Here is a 24,694-nt window from a genome sequence, read left to right as displayed (position 1 = left end):
TTTCACTCAATATTACCTAAACATAATAAAATCAAATTTATATCTTTAAAATTAATTTGATCTCCTCCAAAAATACAATCAAATATCCACTTAGTAAGAACGAATTTGAATCTTGTACCCAATTTTTCTTTCACAATCTCTCTCACAAATTATTTTAAAAAAGTATTAAAAAATAGTTAAAAAAGAATAATAAAAATAGATAAATAGGTGAAAATGGAAATAATGGTGTAGAGTATCCGATTCTTTGTTTTAAGAACACTATATAATTTAAAACAAAACAAAAAAGTTATTATTTTTTTTCCTTATACTAGTAGTAACAGATATTAACAGGCAGTAAAAAGTGAAAAATGTTTGCACTAGAATGGTAAGTGGCGATAAACGATAATGTTCGGTCCAATGTATATATGAATAAACAAAGTTCCCAAGTTGAGATTCCAACTCTTATTCACATGTAACTATGACATGACAACAATAAGGCATTAACATGAAAAAGAATTAGTGAATAAAGTATCTCAAATTCTCACTCCATAAAAACCCAACCCCATATCTAAATTCCTCCATTCCTTAAAAAAAAAAAAAACTAATACTTCAATTCACTCTTCAAACAAAACCCTTTCTCCTTGGATCCTTTTTTCTCCTTGGATTCCTTTTCTATATCACCAAAAACATTACAAAAAATAAAAAACACAAACCTCAAAAAAATCAAATACAAAAAATGTCATCATCTCCTTTCCCTTCTTGTTTCCGCCCCACTCCAACAACCGACGACAACCACCATTCTCCACCGCCGCCGCCACCGCCACCGCCGTCGAATTCAACCAACCCTAATCTCTCAACCTATCTTTACCAAACCGACATAGGTTTAGTTTCTTTGACTTGGTCACGCTCCATTCTTGGTCGTTCTCTTCACGTTCAACTTCATCACCACCCATTCGATTCTCCACCACCACCACCCAACCCTTCTTCTTCTTTTCATCTTCACATCAAACCCTTCATTTTCTGGAAAAAACACGGAACAAAGAAACTCTCTTCAAACACTCACCTTTTCTGGAACCTCTCAAAAGCTAAATTCGGGTCAGGACCCGACCCGAACTCCGGTTACTACTTCGCTGTTGTCGTCGACAAAGAAATGACCCTTTTGATCGGAGATTCGAACAAAGACGCTTACGCTAAGTCCAAAGCTAAAGAACCCAAAAATGGACAATTTTTGGTGTTAAAGAGGGAACACGTTTTTGCGAACAAAATCTATGTTACTAGAGCGAGATTTGGTGGGAAAATGAGAGAGATTCAGATTGATTGTGGTGGAAGGGATCATTCTAGACTTTGTTTCAGTGTGGATGGGAAAAAAGTGTTGGTTATTAAGAGATTGAAATGGAAATTCAGAGGAAATGAAAGAGTTGAAATTGATGGTGTACCTGTTCAGATTTCATGGGATGTTTATAATTGGTTGTTTGTGAAAGATAACAACGATGGACACGCGATTTTCATGTTTAAATTTGAAGAAGATGAGAACAATGAAGAACAAATTGTTAGAGAGAGGAGTTTGATGAATTTGTGGACACAGCAGAATTTGAATAATTTGGGGGTTTACGAGTTGGGGAAAATTGGTAAGAGTTGGTCGTCTTCATCGGTTTCCATGGCTTCTTCGGGTGGTTCTTTTGGTGCAAGTTCGTCTGTTTTGGAATGGTCTAGTGTTGAAGAGAATGAATTGGTTGTTCCAATTGGGTTTTCTTTGCTTGTTTATGCTTGGAAACGTTGAATGGTGGTGATTATGATTCTATTTCTGGTGGCATTTTCCTATGTTCTATGATCATTTTTAATTAGATAATGATGCTAACTAGTTAAAGTTTAGTTTTTTTTTTTCAATCCACACTAACCCATTTGTTCTGTGAACATAGAGATTGAATAAATTTAGTTTAGAATTTAGAAGCTCGTGAGTATTCAATGATTTGATGGCAGATCTCAACAGATTATTCTTTACAAGTGAGAAGATCATAGATAGCAGTAGTTGGATTTGAGGTCTTTGTATTATCTTAAGAATTGTGGAACTTATTGCATTGTAACATTTCTTTTAGAACTCAATTGTTTGCACCTATTTTGTTGTGAAAATGAGAATCAAATTGATTATTACATGAATTAGTCAATTGCTTTCATTTTGTTTTTAATGACTTAGTGAAGTTGAATAGTAGTAGTTTACAGCAAAATCAACATAATCTTGTGATTAGAATAGATTATTACATGATTTGGTGTGCAAGTTCAACTTGCGGGTCAGGTGGTGTGCACTCTAAGCATGTGTTTGTTTACATGGTAGAGTCACGTAGCATGCAATCTATGAAAAGGGGTATGACCAATTCTTGATATGGATGAATTTGCAAATGGCATTGTAATAACAAAAGTGTGAAGTTGGTTGACCAATTCCAGCAAGAATGAATATGAACGGTTGTATTAGTTGACAACTGAACCAATACTTGAAAAATGCATAAGAAATTGGATACAAAGAGACAGAGAGGAGTGGATGGTTGCGTTGCCTAACGGGTGGGTTGTTCGTCGTGTGGACCACAAGAGAAGAAAAGTTTGTTATCTCAAAGATAATTGTTAGTCTTGTGAACAACACTAATTTCAATTCAAGCCTGTCTGCCAGCTATTATTGTTCACTAATTTAACTTTTTGCTTGGTCAATACAATTTACTTTTTCTATATATTATATACTTACGTACTATTGCTAAAGACTTCTTAGGGTCAAAATAAAACCGTTTCTATTGTTTTCTTAATATTTCTTCCTAACTCAAATTATATTTTCGAGTTATTCACTGTTTTTTATTCATGTGTGTAAAGTTTTACAGATTTGTTATTAGTACAAAGTATAAACTATTAATAATTTTGATTTCTAAATAATGTAAGATTATTTTGGTGTATCAAAAAATAGCCAAAATCAAGAATTTGTTAGATCTCGTGTGTGGCTTAGACTTATTTTCTTCAAATAATGTCGTTGTTTCAACCTCAAGTTATATTTTCGATGTAACATCTGTTTTGAAGTTTTGTGTGTAAATTTTTATAATTTTGGTTTTTAATAAAAGATGTTTCGATGGATTAAAAAATATCTTAATCTCGATTCTCAAACAAATAACAGAAGAATATTATTTTATAATAATAAATACTAATGAGAGTGGCAGTAAATTCTAAGAGTAAATTGTTAAACAAGTTTTAAGAAAATTAAGTTTTTAAAAGAATTTGTTGCATATTATTTAACATATTGAAAATATATACTTAATTAACTTATCATTAAATAAATATCTTCTTTGAATATCTTAAACAATTGCAATTAATTAAAACATTTGTTAGCAAAACAATTTTATAATAAAGTTAGGATGTTCATGGATCTATACAGCTCCTATACACCGTTATAAATAGAATTTTGTTACTGTTGACAACAAATTATATATGATAGCTGGCTATCAAATCGGGTATAGTAATGAACAACAAAAAATTGATTCATGCACATGGGTTTGTGTATGCGATTAATATTAGTTCAAAGAATGTTAACATGTGTACAGAGTAAGATGTTTTCAGTCCTTTTCTTAAATCTAAACTGATTTTGAAATTTTGGTTTACACATTGAGAATTTTTGGATGCCAGTTAGTGTAATTAACAACTTTGGCTCTTTAGTCTTTGCATTAAAAAAAATATGATACTTTTCACTCGGGCTAGAGTTTAAAAATTTGGAAATAACCAATGCACCAAGATCTAAAGTCAAAGTAGGAGCTATGTGCTTTCGGTTGCCTTGCTAATTTGGCTATTTGGGATCTAATTTGGAATTTGGATTTGACACATTCCTTTGAGTATATGATCCAACCTTTTAAAAAAATATACAGATTTTTTTTGTTGTTAAAACAAATATTAAATTTGAGATCTCAACTATCAAACTAAACGGTCACTATTGTTTCGAATAAGTAAAAGTATTGTTTTATGAATTAAAAAAAAATGTATTTAAAAAGAGATAATTATATTTTTTTATAATTTTAATGAGATATAAAATCTTTCTTAAAATAATCTATAAACTCTAACTTAACTAGTAAATGTCGATTGTTTTTCAACCAACTAAAAGAAATTAATTAAGAGGTGCATTTGAAGATTTTTTCTGCCGAATGACTTTGAATAATTGCGAAAAGTTAAAAAAAAAATTATTTTGTTTACTAAATGTTAAAATAATAATAAGGAGATGATTGATTAAGAAAAATGATTTAGAATATTTTACTGTTTGTTTGGATTCTCACGAGCTACTTAGATTCGCAAAGAAAATTCTTTTTTTTCTTCTTCCTAATAGCAAAGAAAATAATAAACAATACAAAAACGTCTTTATATTTAGTTTAATAGTCGGCAAATTCAATTCCTAGCTCGTGTGGTCCACGACTAAGACTTAGAATCAACCTTAACATTATTCAAATTTATGTTAAAAAAAACAAGTACACCTTAGCACGTACTCGACCCTTCATCACCAGATTATTCTTTACGCTATGAGAGTAAAGTAACAGGCAAAAGGTGAATGATAAATTAAGTATATTTGTATATGATGGTGATTTAACCCTAGTTTCTATTTAAAAGCGTCTTAGGATAATTACCATTTATAAAAGTTAAAAAAACGGTCTTAGGGTGATAATTTCATTTTTACCATAAATAATATAAGTGTTAAATAATGCAGAATTTAAAGTATTAGATCCAATAGACCAGGAATTTAATTGCAAGCTCCACATGGGTTGCTAAATCAACCCATAACACTTAACAGAATTGTGATGTAAATAACAGTCTAGAATACTACAACTTGCAATATCTTAAAAAAAATTATCTAATTTTTTACAAGAGAATAATTATAATATCTAAAATGATATATACAAGTTTACTTAAAAACAAAGATGAAAATATTGAAATTTTATGAAGACTATAAAATTATATATATAATTATTTGATTTTTTTACTTATTGCATTTTTTATTTATTTAGGGGTTAATTGGATATTTTTATGTAATTGCAAATGGTCCAAAATCTTAAACAATTATAAATTAAAAGGTCTAGTATCCAATTATCCAAATGATAGTAAGCCACAAAGAAATTTCCATTTGATTTTAAATGAATTGTGATTTTGTCATCATTATGCTTGCTAATAACTTCATCGTTGGATTGATTTTACGTGTTTACCTGTTGATAAGTGTTCTTTTTTTAGTGCAACCTGTGTATACATTTTAGTAATAACAAAAAATTTATATTGCTGGAATATTTATTTTTGTTTTTATAAAATATAGTTATGCAAAAATATTCTCGAGTGGTGGATATAAAAATAGAGAGTCCGAGTTTCTAAATTCGATGAAACTATGAATAATATTCCCAAATTTAAAGACATGGATTCTCTACAACAGTTGCATGTATTAGTTATATAGATTTAACAAAATATGAAGAAAAAAAAATGAAAATAGTCTATAATAATTTTATTGGATAAAAATAGAAGGTGAGAGAGGGGTCCCATATATGAGGTTTGGAGAAAACTGTTCGGTTGTATACAAAATCCTTTGAAAAAAACATTTCAGTTACATGGCAAACTGGAAAAGAAAAAACATTTAGAACAGGCTGTAATATGTAACCAATGATGCAGTGTTTGCTTTGCTTATATGCTTTACAGCCACGACTTCAATAAAGATAAGCTTTGAAATTATAATAATTGTATTAGAAAAACAGAGGTTAAAGGAATCGATATAAATATATAAAAAAAGTTGTGGATGTTATGGCCACTTAACAGATCGGCTAAACATTTTAAATTATCTTCAAATCAATTCTATTGGGCTAAAGTGCCAACTGTATCAATTATTTTTTGGACTCTAAAAAAGCTCCATATGGCTTTTTTGTTCAGTTTCTATCTAAACATGCTTAATTTCATATGAACATTGCTTTTCCTTACCCTCTCTGGTGTAAATATTTCATGTTTTTCGTAAGTGTGCATTCAAACCGCATAAATTAACCATAACACGCACGCGGATGCACATAATTTAGTAGTTTTTTCAAATGCCTACTTTTTGCATGTTTTATCTTTTTTTTGGTTAATACTTTCTGCACATGTTGGGACTGGAAAAAGTAACTCTTATTTCATGAAAATTTGACCGTGTACATCTCTTTTATCCATATACTCCAAAATATAAATAAAATGGTCAAAATATTCTTATTATAGTAAAAATGATTATTTTTTTATTTTTTCATTTCAACATTTTCAAAACACACGAGTGAGTGTCAACAAATTCTTTTTTTTGGAAAACATTTTTTAAGTTTTTCGGCACACAACTTCAATTCCGAAAAACTTAAAAAAAGTTTTCCGGTACAAAACATCACTTCCGAAAATCATTTTTGAAGTTATCCAAAACTACTGATAAACTTATTTTAAGTTTTCCAGAAAAAAATATACTACCGACAAACTTCAGTGACATTTTTGGAATCTACCAGAAAACTACATCCACGAGTTTTCAAGTAGTTGTTTGATTTTTTTTAAATTAATCTTTATTTTTTTTATTTTTTATTATATTAGTATTTATTTAATTCATTTGATTTTAACTAATTTTTTTTTTCCAATAGATAGGACTAGACGTAGAGACGACAATGTTGTAGCAAGAATATGTGATCGTCTATGGATGCTGCTTCGGAAAGGGTTCGTCCGACAACATCGCGTGGAAGATGACGGTTTATAATGGAAGATAATGATTTGAAGGAGCACACTCATATATTTATCCCTGACGGTAGCATTAGGAGGTTAAATGAGAAGGGCGAGGGTGAACTGACACAGTATCCCAGATATATTAATTATTAATTATTATTTAGGGTATATTAATTATGATGTATTAATTGTGTATTAATTATTAATGGTGTATTATTTGTGATATATTAAATATTTAATTGTGTATTTATGATATATTAATTATTTATGGTGCATTATTATTTAAAAATATTTCTGATGTATTAATTATTAATTATGGTATATTAAAAAAAAGTGTGTACCGAAAAACTTATTTATGAAATTTTACGGAAAGACTTTATGTACCCGTTTTTCGGTAATACACATTTTTCCATTCTAGATCGGAAATCTTTTTTTGAGCTTTCTGGTTAATACCTTATGTACCGGAAAACTTGTAAAAAAGTTTATCGAAAGCACTATGTGTACCGAAATTCTTCTAAATAGTTTTTCAGAAATTACCGAAAAACTTTTACTTACCGAAAATCTGTTTACCGACTCCAGAAACGATGAAATGATAAAAAAAAAATGAGGATATCTTTGACATTTTTATAAATTTGTGGGGTACAAATATAAAGATGGGGATAAAGGGTAAAATTTTCTTATTTCATATGCTACAATCCACTAAACCCCCCAAGCCCATTTGACAATATAATATGCCCAAATTCTTATCCGCATACACTCTCTTCGTTATTGGAGACCATAACAAATATACCAGATACATAACTATAAATTCATTTGTAAATATCCTATAAATTTAAAGTTTTTCACTACTTTAGATTGGGGCGCACCCACGGAGACACAACCTTTTTCAGTATATGAAGCAAATATTTCATCAAATTTGGACTAGAACAACAATAGACAATTTTCCTTGGCTCACAGTATTTCTTGCATTGTATTTCCTATTAGATCTCAATCAAGATTTACTAACGTGGTATTTGAGATAAACAATTTTATTAAACGTTAATTGTATACTAGTTCTAAACTCATCTGTAAGAAAAAATGTATACTTACACACTCAATATTAAAGATGATAGTTATGTAAGTGCATTTAATTTTTTTAATTTCATGTAAAAAATTATATTTACTAATCTATCCTTAATTATCTTAATTGTAATTGTAATTAGTAATCTACTCAGAATAGGAATTATATTTAACGACATATACATAATACTAATATTAAATGTGGATAAATAGATTCCTTAATATTTGTTTCTAATCGAGTCCAACACATATAGACACCTTTTTGCATATAATTAAGTCCGGATGGAGTAAAGGTTTATAGTTATACATAAGCTATTTTAAAAATAAAAGATAAAATAAAATTAAACTGTTTTAATAGAAACTATAAGTTGTTTACATAAACTCTTCTAAATAATTTAAAAGTGTTTAAACATCAAATAAGCTCCAACATGTCAATTCAAAACTTCCTAATGTAGGAAATGTAAACTTTTCCTTCATAGATGAAATAAGGCATCTTAAAAAAGAACATAGACAAAAACAAAGCAACCATTCCACATTAGCTATTGCCACACTAAGAATGATATACAATACAACAGAACAGAAAGATGGATCAAATAACCAACTTTCTGCCCTGATTCATCTTTGGTTGCTTACATAATTCTCAAATCCTATATTTTTTAGGCTGATTCCTGTTAAAGCTTTACTTTACTTTACTGTTAATGTTGATGTTGAAGAAGCTTTGATCAAAGTTGATGGAGGAAGGCACTGTCTTGATGAACCTTGAGGATTGGAATGACTTCTCATTTTCCTCTTTTCTCCTTCTTGTACCTTGTCGGATGAAATGTGCCGAACCTTTGTTTCATTTAAGCCAGGGGGGAGAACACAGTTGCAAAATAAACCTTCATATATTATGGAGAACAGAATATTTTACAATTAGAATCAAGAATTGGTTACTATTTATTTAACTTATTTACAAGATACAACTTAAGAATACCAATTACATAACAAGTACTCCATCCGAAATGAAATATAAGCAAAAATTGTAACTGAAAAGTTGATATATCTGATTAAAAATTAATATCAGATACATCAACTTTTCAGTTATCTTTTTTACTTATATTTCATTCCAGAGTAATATATATACATAATAAATGAGGATTAGAAAAAAAATAGCATAAGCAAAATCAGCCAGTGATTTAAGATGTTAAACTTAGTATAATAAAAATTTCAAACTAGCATCAAAGTTATTTATTATCACTTTTAGTCTATCCAAGGTTTGAAGGTAATTCTATCCAACAATAAGCAAACATTTATATTTTCCTAAAATAAAGCATGATACTAGCTCTCTTTCTATGTATATGACATAGTTTACTAAATCACATAAATTTAAAAAGATTGTACTAATATTAAATTTGTTATCGGAGTTTACTCTTCATAATGTAAAAGAATCTCACAATATATCAATCAATGCAAGTGAATGGTAAAGCATATGAAATTGCAAAGGGAATCTATTCTGCAGATTAAGCATGTTTCTTAGCGAATAATGCTTGTGAATTACTATGAGATTTGTTCTTTTGTTCATCATTTGCACATGAGCATACTAGGTGTTCTGGTCTAGAACACAAGTCTAAGTCACTGCCACCAATAGAGTCAATAGAGTCCTAATTGGAGGAATAACCTAATATTTTGGGATGTAAGTAGAATATGTCATTTTCTCCTTTTTTTCTTTTGGCTTTTGTACTTCCCTTTTGCATCTAGGGTTGAGTCCTACCTTTGTCCCAAACCCAACTCTAATTTGAGGGTACACGGTCCCTTTAAGGATAGGGTACACATATCATGCTTCCTGCACATTAATTTGAATGTTCCCCTCCCAATCTACCTGACATGCACAATTTATGGGATTGGTCCGTAGAATCTGTCGTTGGCCTTCTCAAGCAGACTAGTTCCTTAAGAGTAACCAGGCCTGTCGTGCCACAAGAACCTAACGAATTAGTACTGAACAAAATCTCCAAATGTCAAGCTCGAAAGGCGCAAACGCTTAAGGCTGAACTGAGCAAATGAGTTTATACCAAACACAGTCCCAAGCATCAAGGCCAAAAGGCGCAGGCGCTTTAAGAGGGTTGAGCTGAGAAAATTAACGAGTTTGTACTCAACACTAGGAAAGGGTTGTGTTAGGTAGTTGACAACCAACATAAAACTTCGTTGAATCTCTATGACATAGACCAACTGCTTAATGAACTAGAACGAGATAATGCTATATGATAGAACGCTATGGCGTTGTTTGATCTATGTAGCCGACCCTACTTAGTGGGATAAGGCTCGGTGGTGGTTGTTGTTGTACTCAAACTCAACATTAGGTTTCTAACTCTATCCAACAAAATTAAAAATGGAAAAGCATGTGAAGGGTAATTTAAACAAAGTAAACACATTTGAAAGGTAAGGTTTACATAATAATGAGTGATATATATGTTGTATTTCTTACCAAGTCTAGCAAGTCGATTTACCCATCTAGGAATTGACTTTCCAGTTAATTTGAGACAAACATCATGACAGAAGTGGTTGCAATTTTTGGAGATGAGATGATAAGAGTTTCCAGAATACTCTTGAGCTAGTTTCTCCATAAGTGCCCTAACATCTCTTGGACCTAAATCTGTAGTTCCAATGAAAATTGATTTTCTGAAAGTGAAACCTGGACAGTTTTTCGGTTGCACTTCAAAAATTCCAGTTGTGTCATTTTCATGTGCTCCAAAACCATATTCAATATCATGAACTGCAGTAGTAAAATCAATATAAATCTTCACCAGCAAAATATTTGAAAGAAATATTGAATTTTTTTAAAAGAATTCCATGAAAAAATTGATTACAATAAATATGATATGCTTTATCCCGTTATCATGTTCAAACTAACTAACTTGTAGTCAATATACTAGTCAGCTTATAATTTATAACAAACTCCAGCTATATCTAAAAAGTGACGGTTAGTTATCTTAAAAATTGATTCCGATAAATAATGAAATTTATCAAAATAAGTAAAATAGAAGGTTTCTAAATAATCTAATTTATTGAAATTAAATATAAGGTGAATAAATCTGAATAAACTCAACTAACTAAAACAAATATTAACCTAACTTGTAACTAACTAACTAACCAACGATAAAAAATAAAAAATTATGAATGTTATAAAATAAAAAATAAAAGAAAGAAAGAAAGAAGGTTAGAGATTAGTTAACCTTGAACCCCTGAATGGTAGACACCAAGGCCAAGCCAATAAGCATAGCCATTAATCGGTGTGAGGTCGTAGACATTAAGGTAAACAGGAACGGTGCCTGGTTTAGTTTTCCGTGGTCCTGTTACAAGTTTAAAAAACATTGTTGAGTGGTAGCAGGCAGAGAGAGAGGTTGGGAAGATGAATGGAATAGAAAGTTGTAATTTTTTGTGGAAGAAAAAGAATAAAGTAGAAATGCTTTAAATTTAGTGTTATGTAATGTGATTCTGTGGATAGATGCACCTTTGGCATCCACAGGCGGCCGAAAGCGCCTTGGCTTGCTTCACCCACCTTCCACTATTATTTATTTATTATTATTATCATTGCAAATTGTACTAACCATAATAATTGTCCTTCTCGTGTCTCTTGTCTTTATCGTCCCATTTCAACTTTCTTTTTTTAATCATATAATACAATATAGATTAATATATATCATATATATGTGTATAATAATTAATATGTAATATTATTTTATTATACTATGTTTTTTATATACACCTCATAATAAAATTTATAAATAATTATTTCTATATAGTATTCTTACTTTTTATTATAAATTAACTAAAAAACAAATAATTAAATAAATTAAAAAATTTAACACTACAAAATAAATAATTTTAATTAAGAAAATATGACTAATTTATTATATATATATATATATATTATATTTAAATGATAAAACTATCTTTATAAAATAATAAAAGAATTATATTAATGTTAAAAAATATAATTAATATACGTATTATTTAATTTTAATAATAATTTTATTTTTAAATATTCTATGTCATTTGGTTTTCAATTTTATATATTACATAAATTAAAATTTACTCTTGTGAATAAATCATATATATTTTTATTTTTAATTTAATATCATATTTTATTTTGTTTTGTATTTTTAATTTATATTTTATTAGATTTTGAATTTTTAATTTAAATTATATTTTATAAGGATAAATCAACAAATTATTTGCTTCTCTTATCCTATTGATTTCCACTCTAATTTCAATTCAAGATAATTTTCTTTTGTAAACAAAAATAGAGTGCATAAATATCACATAATTAATCTGACACTCCAAGATTATCATTTATCATTTGCAACACTCTAAAACAAGATTAAAAAAAAAATATACAAAAAAATTATAGAGACTATACGAAAATTCAAGATAACAATCATTTGGGGCATTATATATTGTCTAATTAAAAACTTAACATAAAAAATCATAAGGATAAAACCACATTGAATGGAAAAAAAATGCAGTAAACACATACAAACATTAGTAAAATTTATATTTAGAAAAACTAAATATGTTTATATTGAAAAACATCATAAATACTATAAGGACAAATATTTCATTGCTAACAATATGGATAACCAAATTAGCAATTTTATCTGCACATTGATTCTCTTATCTAAAATATGAACATAGTAAATCTTGTCCTGTTAACCATCTCAATGCAATTAAGCCATTCGTTTCTAATAGACCAATAAACAAGGTTGGTATTCTTAAAAGTTGGATTTATCAACTACGAGTCAGATTCAATCCATCAAAATTTTCACTCATTCTCAAAGGTTATTTAAATAGCAATTAGAACTCCTATGAGCTCGTCATATAGTACAGTTGCAATACCTAAATTTACAGCAAAATAATCCAAAGAAGAAACAGAGTTGTGCCTAACAATACCTCCACAAGTGAATTAGGACATCCAGATGCAATTCTATTAGTATTACATTTAATATAATACTCTTTGGGGGCGCCAAATCACTTCCTTGATGGTAGGCGCTTTATGAAGATGAGATCCGACTTGAAAGTACTTAAAAATTTGAAATTATTGAATAGGGTTGATAATTGTAATAGGAATGTGATTGTCATATAAAGATACAACAACTATGATTTTATTAACGATAGTGTGAAAAACAAGATATTGCCTTCAAAACGGGCTTGATTTATACAATGCCAAATATTATAAATAGTAAAGATGACGTTGGTCAAAATAATATATTTGCATTGATCAAACCAACATTTATCGCATATGACAAGGAGATTGTGATCAAAACTACTATCAATTTGAGAGTGAAAATTAGAGTTTAGCCGGAATCAAAACTTAGTAACAAAATAGCATGATAAAAAAAGATGAGTGTTAGTTCTCATTTGAATATTTGCAGAATTCATATCTTGAAGCAATTCAGGATAATAATTTTAAGATTAACTCATTATATACTATTGTCTCATCAAACGCTAACACACAATTATTTTATCTTTTATGCACCAAACTAACTCTAAGGCGCAAAGAAGTTGTGTGTCTCATAATTATATTCAGTTGGTATCACAGCGTCACTTTAACAACAAAAAAAAGTTGCTTCAAAATTAATGTCATTTTATTTTTATTTTTAAGGTAATTTAAACTATTTTTCAATTCTACTATATAATCAATGTTACGTGCGCGACTCTGAAATATTTATTACACTATATTTCTAACAACAATAGTAGTAAAAATAATTTTATAAAATAAATGTAAATTATACTAATTGATTACAAATGGCATTTATTTTGAACAGCGGTAGATTTATAAATTTTCTTAGACCATTGAAAATATTACTAACTATTATATAATACATAACTATAATGACTAAATAAACTCAAAATATTTAAAAAATTCTACAAATTATAATTTTCCTTTACGATATTTCATATTATAAAAGAATTGAATGATTTTTCATTGTCAACACTACTAAATTAATCATTCTTTATATTTCTAACAAATAATTTATTCAATTACTCATCCTTCATTCGATTGTGCATTCTATGATTTACATAATTAAAAATAGAAAAATATCTTTTAATAGTTACATCTATCAAACAAAAATAGAATTAATTTTAGAAGTAAATATATGATTAGATACATAATATATTTTCTAAAATCATAAGATTTTATGAGTGCTTAAAATTAAAATAAGCATTATTATTATTATTATTATTATTATTATTATTATTATTATTATTATTATTATTATTATTATTATTATTATTATTATTATTTATTGGAGTAAGAGTCCCATTAGCTACATACTATACTGCTATTGATTTTGAATAAAAAAGCTACTGATGAATAGGAGTGATGAATAAGAGTGGGAATAGGTCAGGACAGGCCAGGCTTTGAAAGGTCTGAGTCTGACCTACGATTTATTTTTTAGGCTTAAGCCTGGCCTACGACCTATCATAGGTTTTTTTTTTTTTTTTTTTCCGGTCTGGTCTGGCCTTTTTAAAAGTTCGGCCTAGCCTGAAAGCCTATTTAAAATAATTTTTAAAAAATATGAAACAAACATCCTTTGAACCCTAAAAAATAATTTTTTGTGTCAAATAATTGATTTTTTTTTTGAAACAAACGCACTCATTATTACCTCTTAAACAAATATGAAAGACTACTGAGTGATTGACTAATTGAACAACTACTATATATGAAATGACTACAAAATATGGAATGCTATCGAATATAGAACAACTACTGAATATAGAATGTTTACTGAGTAATTGCTTAATTGATAGAATTTAAAATAGGAAATAATATTATTAATATAATAATAATAAATAATATTAATAAATAATAAAATATATATAGGTCGTCCTGTCAGGCCTAATATGCTTTTTTATAAGTCTGAGTATGACCTATTTAAATAAATAGGCTTTAAAAATGGTTTGAGCCTAGCCTTTTTATTAAATAGATCAGATCATGTCAGACCATAGACCCCTTAATACATTTTAAAAGGAATTCATAGGGAACATAAATCAGTCTGACAACGATTTTTAACTGACTTTTTGTTTAACAAAAAAGGAACAACAATTCAGTAAGGCTCAGTTTTCTGATTTCGATCTCCACCACAAACGTAAGCCGCATGCGCCATGAAAAACCAAGACGCTAATTGCAAATGCAGAGAATTCAGACGACGTGCAATTAGAACATGAACAATTGTCGACCCAAACTATTGTATAGGCCCAATTTTATCATCTTGGCTCGTTGTGTTATATTATTAGTATATTTTTAGGTTATTGTTTATCCGGTCCCATATTTGCTCGTATGTTTTTACAATATCATAGTAGTTATCTCACTGAGTTTTGGACCGTACAGCCCTCCATTTGTAGCTCCTATCTCTCATCTTAATCAAAAATACCGTATCATTATTTTTTATTATGTATAAATCATCAAAAAAAAAAAATTTTCTTACTCCTATTTTGGAAAATTACAAAATCTTTCTAAACATTTAAAAATTTCAAACTTTCGAAATATAAAAAAATAAATTTTGTTGACATTTTCGAAAATTTTGTTAAAATATAAAACTTTCAAAACTTAAATTTCCAAAATTTGTAACAAATTTTGAAACTTTTAATCAATGTCAAAGTTTAAAAATGCAATTTTCTAAGATGTTATGAAACTTTCAAAACTTTGGATAAATTTAAAAGTTTCGAAGTTTTTTCTAGAAATCATCAAAACTTTTGAAAGTTTCGATGAATTTGAAACTTTCGAAACGTATTGCTCAAAGCTTTCAAATTTTCAAAGTAATTTAATTTTAAAATTTTCAAAAAATTCGAAACTTTCAAAAGTTTCAATTTATTTCAAAAAATACTTGTTGTCTGTAGAATTAAAATTTTATATTGAAAAATAAATTTATAATATTATCATTAATTAAATTTATTACTATTTTTGAAATTAGGTATGAAATTTATTACTATTAATTTATTACTATAAATTTATTATTATTAATTTATTACTATAAATTTATCAATATAAATTCATTACTATTTCTTACTATAAATTTATAATTCAAATTTTTAAAATTTATTACTATTTTTGAAATTAAATTTATTACATCATGAATATCATCGGCATGTGCATCAGTTCCTAAACCCTAAAAAAATAGAAAAAAAAACTAAAAAAAATAAAAATGCATTTCGGAACTTTCTTATTGTTCCCAAACTTTCGAATCTTGTTTTGAAAGTTTCATTGAAGACCAAACTTCGGAAACAATTTTGGAACTTTCCATGAATTCAAAAGTTTCGAAACTGAAAAATTTCATGTTTTTGAATTTTACATTTTGAAACTTTCATAATGTTAGAAAGTTTCGAAGGTTTCTGTATTTCGAAATTTTCACGTTCATGGAAACTTTTGAAGAATTGGAAAATTAATGTTTCGAAAATTTCAAAGTTTCGAAGTTTATCTTACTTTTGAGTTTCGAATGTTTCAAAGGTTCGAATGATTACAAATATGTGATTCAGACAATTCAAATTTTCGAAGAAAATGGGTAAAAAAAAAAGAGAAGATAATTTTTTTGGGGTTCTTATAAATAATATTATGGGCAATATGGTATTTTCTATGGGGATGGGGGGTGGGAGGTAAAGGTGGAGGGGTGCACGGTACAAAAATCTTGTATTGAATAAGAAAATATAGATAGGTTGGGTGATTTTGAAAAAAAGTTAATTTGTTGACCCGAAAAAAATTAATTTAACATAATAGATTTGAAATTGTTGGTGAATTTTTTTAATAGAAAAAATAGTAAATAAACTCATACATCACTGTTGAGATCTTAGACAAACAAATTATTAATGATTTTGATAGGGTCAAATTGATTTATATGTTACATTAGAAATCAAAGATAATTGCCTAGGGAAGAAAAGTACCTCCCAAAACTATATAACTCATGACCACAGCACATTAGACTTTACGGAAAATTGAATAAGAATTTATATATAAAGAAGAAAAGATTTAAACTAAATAATAGAATTTATTAATTTATGCGATTGGATAAGAGAATTTTTTGAGGGAATATAATTTTTTAAGAGAACTCAAATCATTCAATGTAAATTTTTTTGTTTGGATAATAAATTTGAAGAACTTTTAAAATGAATAGATTTGATATGGTATTTTATTAAAGCTAAAAATTAGATAATTTTAAATACCACCTAAAACATAAGAATTTCAAACTTTACTTTATAATATATGAATCATGAAATAGTCCCTATAATTTTTTTAAAGTTTACAAATTTGAGCCATTATATTTCAAAATTTGAATATAAGCTCCTATAATTTTTTATTTTTTATTTTGCAAATTGATCCTTAAAATTTTGCAAAATAGTCCCTCAATGTTTAAAAATTTCAGTTTTGCCCAATTTTTATTTTTGTCTCCAAACTTTTAAAATTTTTAAAAATAGTATAATTTTAAAAGAATAACTCATTTATCCAAACAACAAAAATTAAAAATAAAAAAAATTTAACTGAAACATTTTAAATTTGACTAGAATTCTAATTTTCGTAAAATTTCAAATTATCTGTTTAAACACACTTTAGGAGATTATAAAAGTTCTTGATCAGAACCTCTCATTAAAAAGGTCTACACAATATAACCAACAATGACAAAATAACACTGGCTAAATGTTAGTTAGCTATATTGATCAAGAAAAGTTACGACATAGTTTTAAATTTTAATTCGCATTTATAATTATAGACATAATAATAGCAAGAATATAAATTTTTTAGAAGGTTCCGAAATGAAATGGTAACTACAATATTAATTAGTCAATACCAAAATTTACTGTATAGTAAGAATATGCAACTGCAACCTCAATTTACAATCATCATTGTGACTAATCTATACTATAAGAGCCTATGTTTAGATCTTTAAGGATAAGTCAAGGTGCTTCTCCCCTTCTTGATTATTACTCTCCAAATTCAAAGGAGCTCCTTGTTTGAGCATGTCACTTTTAACCCCTTGGAATCTACCAACACTTTTTCGTGATGATAATAATCCTATTTCGTTGAAAATTTCCATCATTGGCTTTCCAATTCCACGTTGTTGATTCATAAATGGCCTTGACCAACCATGATATCCACAAGTACTTCCAAACTCATTGGTTGAATTATGACAGGGCTTATGAATCATTGAGTGAGCCTTAATTCCAAGTGGTCTAATACTATTACTATTTGCACCACCATGGAGGGTTAGTAAATATGCCATACTTATATAACGGTGGTGAAAATGATTATGAAAAAAATGGAACACCAATGATTGTTCCTTTCATCATGTGCGTTGTTCTTATAAACTTCCCTCCGTTTTGCAATTGATCACTCTCTTTTGTGGAAGTTTCAAACAAATGTCCACCACATTATTGTAGTTTAATTCATTCCACTGGACCCAACTTGATTGATTTTTACATTTGTTTATTGTGTGATAATTATGTATGAGTAAGAATTTTAGTCCTATCTCTATGTGCGACATTTTTTTTTATTGTGTAGTATAATAGCACGAAAATAAAATCTCTAAATTAAAGTGGAGGTCATTGCATACACAATGTTTATCGTAAGATCGTCTATACCTTCAAGTGTTTGTGAATTATAGAATTTTCTTTTGCAGTAATTGTAAAAGAATACTCGTAACTGTGATACCTTAAAACCACGTATGTAAATTTTTTTATTAAATTTTATTATTCACCGTAGAACAAAATATGTATATAGAAAAACAATCATTGTCTAAACATTTAATTGTTTTGGATTCTCATATGCACCCACAATCACAATCATTGTTACGATCAATGAGATACAATAAAGTATGTAGCTTTGCCTCCTTTTCTTCTTCAATAGTTTTCTGTTTCTCAATTTCTTGTGGATTCTGCCATGGCAAGTGTTTCCATTGCATAAATTTTAATTTGGTAATCTCTCCACCTACCTTTAAATGAAAAAATAGAGAGTATATAGTTGTGTGAGACTGACACATAGGAATTATAGTCCCATTGGAAAAAGGGGCACCTGCAGTACTCCTTTAATGAAATATTTTTAACAGGCCTTTTAATAAGGTTAAGTTATATGTTTTTCTAAATGTCAAAAAGGTAACCAATAGTATTGTTCTAGGAGATGATAATCGATGGCTTTATGTTTGATAATAGTGTGCTTTTGAGTTTGATTGAAAATTATGTTGCTGACCATGTGACTGATCGGTAGTTTTTATTGGTTTGGTCACGTGCTTAGCGAATTTGGTTTATATCATATTTTATTTTATGTAGTTACATGTATTTTGGCCGGTTAATTTTATTTTAAGATAAATTTTTGTTTTCTTTAAATAAAATGTTTTATTGTAAAATTTGTACCGTTGGTTATGACTACACTGAGTCAAGATCCTTGCTTAGCACACTACTAGGACTATTTGAGATATTATTTTAAATTTTAATAATTTGATTCATCTTTTTAAAAGGAGATAGAAAGGGAATAAATCAAAGCAAAATCTTTGATAATTATTTTTAACTCTGTTTTAAAAGTGGTAAGAAAATAATTTTTTAGTTAATGTGACATTAAATATTATAAGGGTGAAAAGTATAATTTTAATATTCTTCTATTAAATATTTTTCGTACATTGAATTAAATAGTCGTTATTGATTTTTTTTTAATTCTTTGATTCTAAGACCTAATAGTTCAGAGTTTAATCAGAGGGCAAGTAAAATCTGATTACAAATTATTTCAGTCAATATTCAAAGTCATATTCTTTAAACAATTTATCATTAACTAATCCTCATTAATCATTTAAGTTCAATGATGTCTAGGTGTTCATAAGTTAGATGGTCTCAAATGTTTCACTTATCAACATCAATTTAAGCGTGCCTTTGTTTATGCATGTGGTATAATCGGTCGTGTAGAGACAGACATATATTGTGGGATCAATGCCAGTTTTGGAATCGAGTACTAAGGTAACCTTTTGGTGTTGGCCTTTGGGTGAAGCAAGAGGACCAAGAGGATCCAAATCCCATATCGTATATAGGAGACAAAGTTAAGCATTGTCATTTCTCATGTATATATCAATGTTAGTATCAAACAAATTTCCTTTGTACTTGAAAGTCTATCTGCCAGCACACATGTCCTTTGTCGTTGTTAAGTAATCTCCCTTTGCATCTTGTATTTATGTGACAAATTTGCTTCTTTTATTTAGTTTTTTTTTAAATAAAAAATTGTAATGACAAAACTACTCAATGCCCATTTAACTTAATTTAATATTTTAAATAGATTACAAAATTATACTTTTAATCTTTTAATTTATTTTTAGGTTATACTTTGATTTTTTTAAGTTTTATTTTATATTTTATTTTGACATCTTAAATTATAAAGTTAGACACTTTAGTCCTCATTAAATTATTTTTGATTTACTTTAATAACTTAAATTATAAATATTAAACATTTGACTATCTTAAATTATAAATATTATATATTTTGATCATTTATGTCAATATCTAAAGTTTGTAATTTACGAACCAAAGTGTCTAATATTTATAATTTAAAATATTAAAGTGTTATATGTGTCACATAAAAAACTAAAATGATACGAAAATAATTAATAGACTAAAGTGTTTAACTTTTGTAACTTAAGGGATCAAAACAAAATGAAAAAAAATTTAAAGTACTAAAGTAAATATAAAAATAATTGAAGAGATAAAAATATAATTTAACCTAAATAGAACTTCTATTTTTCTTTTGTTGTCAAATTAGTCTTTTATCTTTAAAAATATATACAAATTTGTATACATAATAATTGAATGACATACTATAAACTATAAAATAATCGAATGACATACTATAAACTATAAAGAATCTTGACCACAATTAAACCCTAAGTGCAACGACAAAGACACAATATTAAATAAAAACTAAAAGCATCATATTAATTGTGATGATTTAGATATTATAACAATTGTTATAATGTAGTTTAAACATGATATTGATGAATTGAAGGTGTAACCTTTTCAGTCAATCAAGTAAGAATTTTGATATCAAATTTGTAATAGAAATAAGCTAAGGATAAAAGTTTGTTGAATTGTGTAACTATATTTAAAGATAAAGAAATATTAACAATGACATTTGTTAAGAATTTAAATGTAAAAAAAATTAAAAATTGTGTAATTTATACATCAGAATTGTAAAAAATATTTTACACTCATAACTTATTTTTTATTTGTTTTTTAACAAGTACCCTTAGAACTAAGAGCATTTGTTAGCACGACCTTTAAAATAAATGGTTAATTTGATAAAATAAAATAAAAAGATATATTTGTGATTTCATATAAATATAAAGAATCCTAAGTGTAGTTTATTATTTTATTTTTGACTTAAAAAAGTAAATAAATTATTTATACTTCTTTATTTATTTATTTATTTATGTATTTATTTGTTTTGTACTCGATCTTTCTAGTTATCATTTTCTGGGCATCACTGATCAATTGTCAATGTATAAGTTGAACCAACACATAATTCTCCTTTTTCTATTTGTGTTTCTTTTAAAACAAAGTAGCTCAAAAAAATTACGTGCACTATTAATATAAACTAGTTCAAATAAAAATTAAATATAAAGTAGTTTTTTTTATTTAAATACTTATACTATATATGTCTAAATGGCAGCTTGATTTATTTAATATAGTCAATACATAACCATTCTACTATTTTAAAAAAATATGTACCGAAAATCTCACAATTAAAAGTTTATCAATGTCAGCGTGTGTTGAAGCTAATTGAATTATTATTATTATTTTTAATTTTGAAAAACTAAAAATCTAAATTTTGAAATATTAGTTTGAACAAGGGACTAACTAAAAAAAGAATTCTATGTCATTTGAGGAAGTCAAATATAAATTAATGGATTAAATATTTTTTTGGTCCTTATAAAATTTTCATGTTCACTTTTTGTTCATGTAGAATAAAAGTACAAATTTTAATCTAGAAAAAATAATCCAACAAACAGTTTTAGTCTATATTGAAAATATGAAATTAAACACGTTCAATTGTCTTTTAACTTTAAAAAAATTTAATAATTTTTTTGCAATCATGTTTTAAACACTATAAAAAATTCGTACACAAACATTTAGAATTTGTTTAACTTAGAATAAATAAAATATGAGTTTTTTAAATGTTAAGAACTCAAGATAAAAGTAACACCTAAAAATCAAATTTTAATTTTTTTTCTAATATTATTAACAAATCTACAAAAATTCGTTCAAAAACATATATTGACTTAAATGTAAAGGACAAAAACTGCATGTGTGACAATTTTGTATACACTAAAAATTATATTTTTATTTCATATGACCAGAATAGTCCTAAGAATTAGTTAATAGGAACTAAAAAACTTATTTTAGAAATAAAAAAAATACATTTAAGCCTTTATTTTATTTTTTAAAAAAGAGTTTATCGAAAATGATTGAGTGATTTTTGAATCTTAAGCCCATTTGGTACATGGTGACCCACCTGGTCTGTTGGATCCAATATGTGATGTTGAGCCATAAAATATGGAAAAAAACTCCCTTATGAGCGTGTAGTTATGACGCGCCACCAATTCCGCAAGTATTATTGAATTGAATTATGTAGAGTATACTATACTATATACTATATACTATATACTATATACTATATACTATTACTAGTACAAGTATTTGTTGCACTATAATATTGTTTTGTGCATCAGCATCACCGTCCATTCCTACTCTCAGATTCCCTTACAGCTTGTACTACTACATTTCAGATTCCACTCTTTTCTCTTTCTTTCACAAATCACACACCCCCCTTTTTTCTTTTCCCCATTATTTTCCTTTCAATTATTCACTATTTCGAAAATAAATATAGTTTTTCATTGGCTTTCCTTTTATTATTATTATTATTATTATTATTATTACTACTCGTCTTTTTTTTTTTGTTTGTTTCAGAGCTTCTCAAACAAACACACTCTGTTAACAAAAATGGATGATCCAAGTGACCGGTTTCCCATCGGAATGCGTGTTCTTGCCGTCGACGACGACCCTACCTGCCTCTTTGTTTTGGAAACTCTCCTCCGGAGATGTCAATACCACGGTCTGATTCAGATCTGTTCTTTTTTACTTTGCTCTTAATTATATTCATTCAATTGTTTCTAGGTTTTTTTCTTCATTTTTATGCATAATAATACTTTTTGTCTAGTATATGTATAATAATGTATGATGATTAGTCTAGTATAGTAGTATATGTATTAGAGATATGTATTTTTTTTTTTAAATATATAATTGCAATTTTATAAATTCAAATTAAGAAAATGACTTCACAAAACTAGTGCTTGGTTTCATTTGTATGTTGTGCATTTAGACTTAGGTAGACAACAAAATATGTTGTATTGTTGATATTGGAACTTAGACACAGAATTTCAGATGAAAGAGTTTAGGGTCAAAGACTAAAAAAAAGTCATCATATGTTCATAAAGTGTTATTGACTTATTTTCACTAACTCGCAATGATATCTTTATTTCCTTTTTGGTTGTAGAAACAATATATGCATAAACTCTTGTTAAATAATCACTTAATTAAGCTTTTTAGTTTTTACTCAAATGTCACAAAGTCATATTAAAGGGAAATGCTGTTTGTCACATAAAATAACTCACGAACAGTAAAAGAATTTTTTTTATTCATTTTGATTGACTAATCTCTCCCGATTTCCGACAAATCAGGAACATAACTATTAATTGCTTCTTTAAAATGGAGCACGTCACAATTCATGAGATTTACGATAAATTTTTTCTTGTTGTTTAGCATCTCCCCATATTAAAAACTTGTATTTCAAAGTTTACGGCATTTATCGGACCAATACCAGTTTTTTCATAAAAAGATTTCTTTGGATACTTTGCATAGGTGCTTGGATAATGTATCCAAACATATTTTTACCAAATATTTATTTGATAGATAACGGAAACAACATTGTCAAATTCTCACCATGGCGATCCGCCATAGGCCGCAACACTTATTATATCCGCCATGTTTCTGCCATAGGCTACAACGGCATGTTTATATGGTGGATTTTTGGCTGGCTGCCATAATCCACCATTGATAACATTGAAGGGAATCCTATAATTGGTGCTTTGTTGTTTGTAGATTTAGTATGAAAAGTGGCTGATAGGGAACAGATTTCATGTTGTTCAGTGGCTGGACTGAATATGCACTTTATAGTTAACCATTTTTCTTTCCTTGTCTCTTATCTTATCTCTGGCTCCTGTAACTGTTATTGCTTGGATTTGAGAATCTCTCTAGTTCTTCACAATTAGTATTTTTCTTTGACTAACATTCTACAATTGCTTTTTGTTTTGGATGTATATGTTATGCGTATTTTGCTCTTTGAGAATGATAATTTTATCTTACTTATGGTTCGGGATTGCAGTAACCACAACTAGTCAAGCAATAAAGGCATTGGCTATGTTGAGAGAAAACAAAGACAAATTTGACCTTGTAATCAGTGATGTGCACATGCCAGACATGGATGGATTTAAGCTGCTTGAACTTGTCGGACTTGAAATGGACCTTCCTGTCATAAGTAAGTGGAGATCTGTTATGTAATCTTCGTCTGTTCATATTTTTTTTCTTCTTCATTTTGAATCTAGTTTATTGATATGATTATTAATCAATTGTTCAGTGAACGCTTCGTTTTGTTGCTCTAAAATGTTTGATTTCAGTGTTGTCTGCATACGGTGATACGAAGCTGGTGATGAAGGGAATTTCCCATGGAGCATGTGATTATTTACTGAAACCTGTGAGAATCGAGGAGCTAAAGAACATTTGGCAGCATGTAATTAGGAGGAAGAAATCTGATCCAAAGGAGAAAAACAAAACCAGCAACCGAGACAAAACTACTTCCGATAGTGGCGGTGGACTGAGATCAGCAGGA

At 27.9% G+C, this 24,694-nt stretch overlaps 4 protein-coding genes across 4 annotated transcripts in view; 2 read left to right on the top strand and 2 right to left on the bottom strand.

Annotated features, from left to right (window-relative positions):
• Nucleotides 1-563: 563 nt before the first annotated feature.
• Nucleotides 564-2,136, top strand: LOC101507611 (uncharacterized). Its single transcript, XM_004501310.3, has one exon. The coding sequence runs from the start codon at nt 716-718 to the stop codon at nt 1,757-1,759; it is 1,044 nt and encodes a 347-aa protein (XP_004501367.1). The 5' UTR covers nt 564-715; the 3' UTR covers nt 1,760-2,136.
• A 5,944-nt stretch (nt 2,137-8,080) lies between these two features.
• Nucleotides 8,081-11,268, bottom strand: LOC101507927 (deSI-like protein At4g17486). The gene is made up of 3 exons (XM_004501311.4): nt 10,959-11,268; nt 10,211-10,498; nt 8,081-8,627 (listed from the first exon to the last, which is right to left on the bottom strand). The coding sequence occupies exons 1-3, from the start codon at nt 11,095-11,097 to the stop codon at nt 8,434-8,436; spliced, it is 621 nt and encodes a 206-aa protein (XP_004501368.1). The 5' UTR covers nt 11,098-11,268; the 3' UTR covers nt 8,081-8,433.
• A 6,386-nt stretch (nt 11,269-17,654) lies between these two features.
• Nucleotides 17,655-17,999, bottom strand: LOC101503863 (zinc finger protein 3-like). Its single transcript, XM_004501729.2, has one exon. It carries the CDS (start codon nt 17,997-17,999, stop codon nt 17,655-17,657), a length of 345 nt encoding a protein of 114 aa, XP_004501786.1.
• Nucleotides 18,000-22,484: 4,485 nt separating this feature from the next.
• LOC101508241 (two-component response regulator ARR12) overlaps nt 22,485-24,694 on the top strand; it is a 4,673-nt gene continuing 2,463 nt past the window's right edge. Inside the window, exons 1-3 of the mRNA XM_073368341.1 lie at nt 22,485-22,861; nt 24,191-24,343; nt 24,483-24,693. Of these exons, the coding sequence (XP_073224442.1) occupies nt 22,750-22,861; nt 24,191-24,343; nt 24,483-24,693 (476 nt within the window). The 5' untranslated portion in view covers nt 22,485-22,749. The remainder of the gene's footprint in view (nt 22,862-24,190; nt 24,344-24,482; nt 24,694) is intronic.

This window comes from Cicer arietinum, chromosome 5, assembly GCF_000331145.2.
Source record: "Cicer arietinum cultivar CDC Frontier isolate Library 1 chromosome 5, Cicar.CDCFrontier_v2.0, whole genome shotgun sequence".
Classification (NCBI taxonomy): domain Eukaryota; kingdom Viridiplantae; phylum Streptophyta; class Magnoliopsida; order Fabales; family Fabaceae; genus Cicer; species Cicer arietinum.
Note: the sequence above shows the minus strand (reverse complement) of the source record. Positions and strands in the feature narration are given on the sequence as shown.